Source organism: Mytilus californianus, unplaced genomic scaffold (genome assembly GCF_021869535.1).
Source record: "Mytilus californianus isolate M0D057914Y unplaced genomic scaffold, xbMytCali1.0.p SCAF_32, whole genome shotgun sequence".
Lineage (NCBI taxonomy): Eukaryota > Metazoa > Mollusca > Bivalvia > Mytilida > Mytilidae > Mytilus > Mytilus californianus.
In genome coordinates, this window is record NW_026262682.1 from 2,019,308 (window position 1) to 2,027,344 (window position 8,037).

Here is an 8,037-nt window from a genome sequence, read left to right on the forward strand (position 1 = left end):
TAGACAAACTGAAAGCGGATCCCATTGCTTGGGAGATGTTCAAGGAAAAAAAGAGGAAAAGAAAGAAAAACAAAAGGAAAAATTTGACTGAAAAACGGAAGAACAAAACAAGACTAGGACACCATGTACGGCAAGCCCGTTATAGATCCAAAATAAAACAGAAAGATGACAGTTCCAAACCAAAAACATGTGAAACTGTTACAATTAAAAACCAATTGTTCTGAGAACAATTGAAGGTCTTTCCACCCAATACGATATATTTTGATGTTGAAAATAATAAAACTCGGTTAGAAATGTAATTTTCAGTGCCAAATGATAACTAATTGTAAGTTGAATTTAGAAATATATGTTTTCTACACATTTTTGTTTGAAATAAAGGAGATAAGCTGTAACTTCAGGTTTGAAAAAATGTCAATTTCCGTCTCATTTGATAGTTAACTTGACACTGATTCCAAAAATATATGGTTCTATGTACTTTTACAATAAATAAGTACAAAAATTTCTACTTCTGGTTTTCTAAAGGTCATTTCCAGTTGCTTTCTTCAAGGTCAAATGACTTTCAACTTAATGCACAAAGTCCCTTAGGTTAATTATGCATAAATTAAAAGTTAAAGCAAAGATCAATATCTAGAAAGTCAAATCAAGCTTTGACCTTGACCCCAATTTCAAGGTCATGAAACAAGGGTCTTCAATCAAAAGACTCTAGGCATCTACTTCTAGGATAACAAGCCAAAATCAAAATTTTGAACATGACCTTGATTTTTGACCTTGACCTCATTTAAATTTTTTTGGACTAAGGACCTCAAATCAAAAGACCCTAGGTCTCTATAACTTATGGTTTTCCAGTTACAAATACATTTCACGTATATCAAATACAAAAGGGGAAATAACTCTCATATGGAATCTCTAAACGGCTTTGGTCAAAATTATACGAAACATCCTGAGGATATAACGAGCAATTTGGAAAAATAAATTTGTCGGTTTCTTATACGGTTGCGAAGTTTTAGAAATAAGAAGAAAAACAGTGTTCGGGGAGATAACTCTTACATTGAAAAGAATTCGGTTATACAATGTTAGTTTTAAAAGCGTACAAACTGAATGATATCATTTTCCAAATATCTAAGCGACATCTTGCAAAACATCAAAACAGCGAAGGAAAAAAATTAGGTGGAAGGAAAAAAAAATAATCAGAAGAAAAGCAATAGGTCTTTCAACGGAAAAGTAAAAAGACCTATAAATGTTAACTCGAAAAGAAAGAGAGAAAAAGGAAATACTGGAAGGAAAGGCAGAGATCATATCGTTCTAACCATTCAGTTCAGAAAAAAAGAATGAAAATAGAAAAAGATAATCGTTACAGAGCTCGTATCACCAAAATTTCCAAAGTTTTGTTTTTGAATGTTATAAAAATATTCACGCTTTTATTGTGATAATTCAACTTCTCCTGTAGGTCCACCATCTGATTTAACAAGTGATCCAGAAGAATTTGACATAAATCAAAATGTTGCTACAAACAGAACCATTAGACAGAGTAGTTCATTGTCAGATGAGTTAACAACTCACATGACATTCCCTCCAGCAGCTCCTTATAATGTTTCAAGATTGAATGTGTGTTCAAATGCTTTATCCCCAGAGGCTCTCAAACCACTGATAGAACATTCAACAACAATTTTCAAACATAGACATAAGTAAAATTCACAATTATTTATTCTCCCCAAGGGTGACTGGGGAATAGAAATATTGTCACTTGGTCTTCTTCCGACCGGCAGTAAAACGCTTGCCAAAGTGGGGCGTCCGTTTGGCTGTGAGGGATGTATCGAGTTTGCAGTCACGTCCGGTCATAATGGGGACGTTAAATCCGATGCCTCGTGTAAAGAGAATGCCACGCTCTTTGCACGTTAAGAACCCTTGCAACAACTCTTTGAGGGGTCCGTAGGTGGCCTGTTGCAAGGCAAAATTTTTGTCCCTATCCAATATACCCTCATTTTTCAGTGGCATCCTAGATGTCCTATTGTATTTATTGTTAACTTGTTATCGTCCTGAACACGCATGCAATATTTGCCACTGGACGTTAAGCAACCAACAATCAAGCATGAACCAGTGTAGAGTGAAAATAATCAAATACTTTAAGGAAAAATTAAAGAAAAAAAGTCAAATAAAAGAAAATATCTTGCAGCGATGAAGGTTATGAAAAAGTATAAACTTTCAAGAAGAACATCTTTACGATAAGATGTGCAACCTTCAGATATTTCGCGGTGTCGTGAAGATGATGCGATAAGAGCTACAAGAAGTGATGCTTTGGTTCTTTTTTAACCAACCAAATGTGTCCACAACTTTACCAGATCAAAAATCAGTATTGAAAGATGGGAATGAAAAAAAAGGTATTAAATAGACCACTGGTAGATTCGTACAACGATTTCAAAGTTGACCATCCTGAGGTGGAAATAGCTTTTTCCACCTTTGCTGCAAATAGACCATCTGATATAGGAACATCGAAAAAAAAGCAGTTGTACAGCGGTTTGTGCAAATGTTGCACACATATAGATTTAAAGCTTAGATCCCTCAATACATTTGCAACAAAAGTAAAAAAAACAAGAAATAAAGTTACGTGACAAATATGATGCAGTAAGTATCACTTTGTGCAACAAAGGTGAAAATCAGTTTCATTAACTCAAGTGTATTAAACGTGGATGTAATGACTGCCAGACAGATCTTTTCATGGTCCATTTACAGCCTTTACTTCAGGACTATGGCACCCAAATTGTTGAGTACACCAGATGGGAAACTTCTAAAATGCGTAATAAGCATGGAAAAGATGTATCAAGGGTTCTGATGGTAAAACATATAAAAAGGCTTCAAGATATGGTATTGGAAACAATGACTGAGTTATTAAAACTCTCCAGACATCTTTTCAATTCAATTACAATTCAGCACTATTATCAAAGATATACCCGTAAATTGGGTTATTTCGAATCTTGACTTTGCGGAAAATTATGCTTGTGTAAGTCAGACGAAGATACAAACTGCACATTGGTATCATCAACAAGTAACGATTCACCCCATTGTAGCGTATTGCAATTGTCATCAATGCCAAGAAACAGTTCAAGAGACTTAGTTATTCATCAGTGATGACTTAATGCATGATGACCATGCTGTCCATAAGTTTGTATCTATGACAAACGAACACTTACAACAGAAAAGAATGATCAACATTCAGCATGAAATTCAGTTTTCCGATGGCTTCTCAAGTCTATACAAGTCGTTTAACCCATTGTGTGATATTTCCTATTCGCTCCAGGATTATGGCTTTATAATTGAGAGACATTTTTATGGATCTAGGCACGGGAAAGGGCCCTGTGATAGGGCAGGGGCTGTCTAAAATATATGGCAAGAATATCTAACACAGAAATTAATCCGTTGTTATATGATGCATATTGCACAACCAAACCGTTGGATGAAACAGGAACCTATTCTTGGTATACCTTTGTAAAAAATAAAACTGATGAAAACAATTTAAAACTATCTGATATTGAAAATATTGACTTTATAAAAGAAAAATATAAAATGAATATACACATGAAAGAGATTATGCAAGAAAATTATAAAAAGATGTTCTTTAAAAATATTTATCTATAGTAAATTTAAAAAGAAATATGAAACTGAGCCTTATTTACTAAAAGAAAATAACTTTGAAACCAAGAATAAAAATTTACTAAATTAAGGCTTAGTGACCATATTTTGGAACTTGAAAGGGGCAGATACAAAAAAATAAAAAGAGAAGAACGTTTATGTAAACATTGTTGTCTAAATAAAATAGATGACGAAGAACATTTTTTATTTACATGTACAAAAAATGAAGATTTCAGATTTGAATTTTTACAGAAAGTTAAAAATATCTATTCTGATAAAGATTGATTGATTGTTGGTTGCTTAACGTCCAATGGCAAATATTTCATGCATATTCAAGACGAGAACAAATTAACAATAAATACAATAGGTAGGTTCTGTAGTAAAGGCGTCTGGGATTGAGGTCGGAAAAATTTAGACTGCCACGGGAAATGAGGGTATATTGGATAGGGACAGAAATTTAGCCTTGCAACAGGTCACCTACGTACCCCTCAAAGGGTTGTTGGACGGGTTCTTAACGTGCAAAGAGCGTGGCACTCTCTTAACACGAGGCATCGGATTTAACGTCCCAATTCTGACCGGACGTGGCTGCAAATTTGTACATCCCGCACAGCCAAACGGACGCCCCACTTTGGCAAGGGTGTTACTGCCGGTCGGAGGATTGATTGATTGTTGGTTGCTTAACGTCCAGTGGCAAATATTTCATGCATATTCAGGACGAGAACAAGTTCACAATAAATACAATAGATAGGTTCTGTAATACATTAAGGGATTAAGGTCGGAGAAATTTAGACTGCCACGGGAAATGAGGGTATATTGGATAGGGACAGAAATTTAGCCTTGCAACAGGTCACCTACGGACCCCCCAAAGAGTTGTTGCAAGGGTTCTTAACGTGCAAAGAGCGCGGCACTCTCTTTAAACGAGGCATCGGATTTAACGTCCCCATTCTGACCGGACGTGGCTGCAAATTTGTACATCCCGCACAGCCAAACGGACGCCCCACTTTAGCACAGGTTTTACTGCCGGTCGGAGGAAGACCAATGGTGACCATACTTCTATTCCCCAGTCACCCTTGGGGGTCCGGTCGGAGGAAGACCAATGGTGATCATACTTCTATTCTTCAGTCACCCTTGGGGGTATTCTGATATAGAAAGTATAGATAATTTTGATAAATTGGTTTTATGTCTTTCGTGTCCGTCAATTATGCAGTATGCTGCTCCATTTGTTAAAAAGTCATGGTCACTGAGGAGGGTGGACTCAACAACTGTATGCTAGATATATATGTATATAATGTTTTGTTCTTTTATTGTTTTTTAGGATGTATTGTATTAACTTGTTGATTATGTATGCCTTCAACCCCATTGGGGTATAAATGTGCATTATTCAAAATATTATAATTTCAAACGCTCGAAGTCAAAACTCAAAATGTATTACTGAAGTTAAATCCCGAAAGAAAGATCTGTTTGATAATATTCTGGAAACAATAAGACAGATGCAAATCAATGTGTCAAACAGGCAAGCTAAGCAGACTGAGGAGATGAAGAAAGCACTTAATATTTTTGCAAATCATGGAATTTGGATTGATTGTTGGTTGCTTAACGTCCAGTGGCAAATATTTCATGCATATTCAGGACGAAAACAAATTAACAATAAATACAATAGGTGGGTTCTGTAAGAGGGGCGTCCAGGATTAAGGTCGGAGAAATTTAGACTGCCACGGGAATTGAGGGTATACTAGATAGGGACGGAATTTAGCATTTCAACAGTTCACCTACGGACCCCTCAAAGAGTTATTGCAAGGGTTCTTAACGTGCAAAGAGCGTGGCACTCTCTTTACACGAGACATCGGATTTAACGTCCCCATTCTGACCGGACGTGGCTGCAAATTTGTACATCCCGCACAGCCAAACGGACGCCCCACTTTGGCAAGGGTTTTACTGCCGGTCGGAGGAAGACCAATGGTGACTTTAATTCTATTCCCCAGTCACTCTTGGGGTCATGGAATTTGGAACAATCAAATTAAAATAACTGAAGAATTAGAAAAAATGATAAAAAAGGACAAAATATCTATACTTAAAGGGCAAATATCAATGAGCAAAAAATTATTTCCCGTGGATTCCACTCAGAAACATCTATTACAATTTAGTAGTAAGGGATACAATTTGATGTCACTCAACTTAGCAAAAATTTACTCCATTTCATCCAAAACCAGCAAATTATTCCGTCACCATCAACACAGTGTAGCAAAACTAAAATAGACATTTTCAAAAACCTGAGTCACTAGTTGGAAAAAATTTTAAACACATTTTGACAGACAACGGAAAAGATGAAGAGTGGCATGGACCAATTCATTCCTGTAATTCAGGAATATTTGAGGTTATGAAAATTAATAAATTTAATGACAGTTTATTATTGGATGACTAATAATTATGTTAAAACTAAGATATTTCACTGCATTTTCTCCGTTTCAATTTTCATCTGAAAACTTCTCAACTTTATTTTGACCTATTCAACTAACCAGTCGTACTTTTTGGTCACTATGTCGACATTTTACTGTATCCCTTTTCCATGATAATTCTCCTTTTCACACAATTAACTAAATCAAAGACACATTTTAAGGACCAATATTTTTCCCCAAAATATTCATTATAACCTAAGTAGTGTGTGCTAAACCAACGCTACCAAATCTGCATGCTGATTGTAAGTTTATTAATGTTCACAATTTATTGGTTGCTTGTAGGTTTATGCACTGGATACATGAAGTTATTGGTATACGTAATTAATTAAGTTTAGTTATACACATGTATTATGTGTAAATTAGGCTGCAGCTAGTTCATACACAATAATGTATAGTTTAGCGAAATATACGCCACTATACACACTAAATTAGAGATGCACCACAATAAATTGACTTATATAGTGGGGATCATTTTTTTAAATTGATAAGCCCGAGCGTCAAGAATAAAACCACAAATACTAGACTATCATATGTGTATAGGTTTAACAATATGTTAACACTAATTGTCATCATGCTTATATTTACATGATATGTTGCCTCAGTACTTTTGAAATATAAGGATTTCATATTATTACAACGTTTTGCTGATATCATTTTTTTTATTTTTCAGGTACAAAACAATGACATAGAAGCCAATAATAACAAATCAGATTTATAAGACTTAACGACTGAAGAAATTCAAACTGATTACACTGCTGGTTTTTAAGCTCACCTGACCTGAAAGGTTAAGTGAGCTTTTCTCATCACTTCGCGTCCGTCGTCGTCTGTTAACTTTCACACAAATCTTCTCCTCTGAAACTACTGGGCCAAATTTAACCAAACTTTGCCACAATCATCACTAGGGTATCATTTTTCAAAATGTGTCCGATGAGCCCGCCTTTCAACCAACATGGCCGACATGGCTAAAAATAGAATATAGGGGAACAATGCAGTTTTTGGCTTATATCTCTGAAACTAAAGCATTTAGAGAAAAATGTTGATCAGGTTAAGATCTATCCGCCCTGAAATTTTCAGACTCGTTGTTGGGTTGCTACCCCTGAATTGGTAATTTTAAGGAAATTTTGCAGTTTTTGGTTATTATCTTGAATATTATTATAGATAGAGATAAACTGTAAACAGCAATAATGTTCAGCGAAGTAAGATCTACAAATAAGTCAAACATGACCAAAATTGTCAGTCGACCCCCCTTTAGAAGTTATTGCCCTTTATAGTAAATTTTTAACAATTTTTTGTAAATTTATGTTATCTTTAACAAAAATCTTCTTCTCTGTGCTTCTTGAATATTATTATAGATAGATATAACTTTTTTACAGCAATAATGATCAGCGAAGTAAGATCTACAAATAAGTCAACATGACCAAAAATGTCAGTCGACCCCTTAAGGAGTTATTGCCTTTTATAGTAAATTTTTAACATTTTTTTTTTAAATTTATGTAATCTTTTACAAAAATCATCTTCTCTGAAACTACTAAGGCAAATTTAACCAAACTTGGCAATAAGCATCATTAGGGTATCTAGTGTAAAACATGTGCCTGATGACCACTTTCTAACTAACATGGCTAAAAATAGAACATAGGGGTAAAATGCAGTTTTTGTCTTATATCTCTGAAACTAAAGCATTTAGAGCAAATCTGTCAGTGTAAAAATGTTGATCAGATTAAGATCTATCCGCTCTGAAATTTTCAGACGAATCAGACAACCCGTTGTTGGGTTGCTGCCCTTGAATTTGGTATTTTTTAAGGAAGTTTTGCAGTTTTTGGTTATTATCTTGAATATTATTATAGATAAAGATAAACTGTAAACAGCAATAATGTTAAGCGAAGTAAGATCTACAAATAAGTCACATCACCAAAATTGTCAGTCGACCCCTTTAAGAGTTATTTCCCTTTATAGT

General features: G+C 34.9%; 1 protein-coding gene across 1 annotated transcript; it reads left to right on the top strand.

Moving 5' to 3' along the window:
- The first annotated feature begins 4,997 nt into the window (after window positions 1-4,997).
- On the top strand, window positions 4,998-5,883 carry LOC127736530 (uncharacterized). Its single transcript, XM_052247091.1, has 2 exons — window positions 4,998-5,215; window positions 5,610-5,883. Exons 1-2 carry the CDS (start codon window positions 4,998-5,000, stop codon window positions 5,881-5,883), a joined length of 492 nt encoding a protein of 163 aa, XP_052103051.1.
- The last annotated feature ends 2,154 nt before the right edge of the window (window positions 5,884-8,037 follow it).

Excerpts from the sequence above, each read along its gene's own strand:
- LOC127736530 (XM_052247091.1), top strand. The coding sequence starts at position 4,998 with ATGTGCATTATTCAAAATATTATAATTTCAAACGCTCGAAGTCAAAAC. Across the intron at positions 5,216-5,609 it reads GGAATTTGGATTGATTGTTG|TCACTCTTGGGGTCATGGAA; the intron begins GTTGCTTAACGT and ends TCTATTCCCCAG.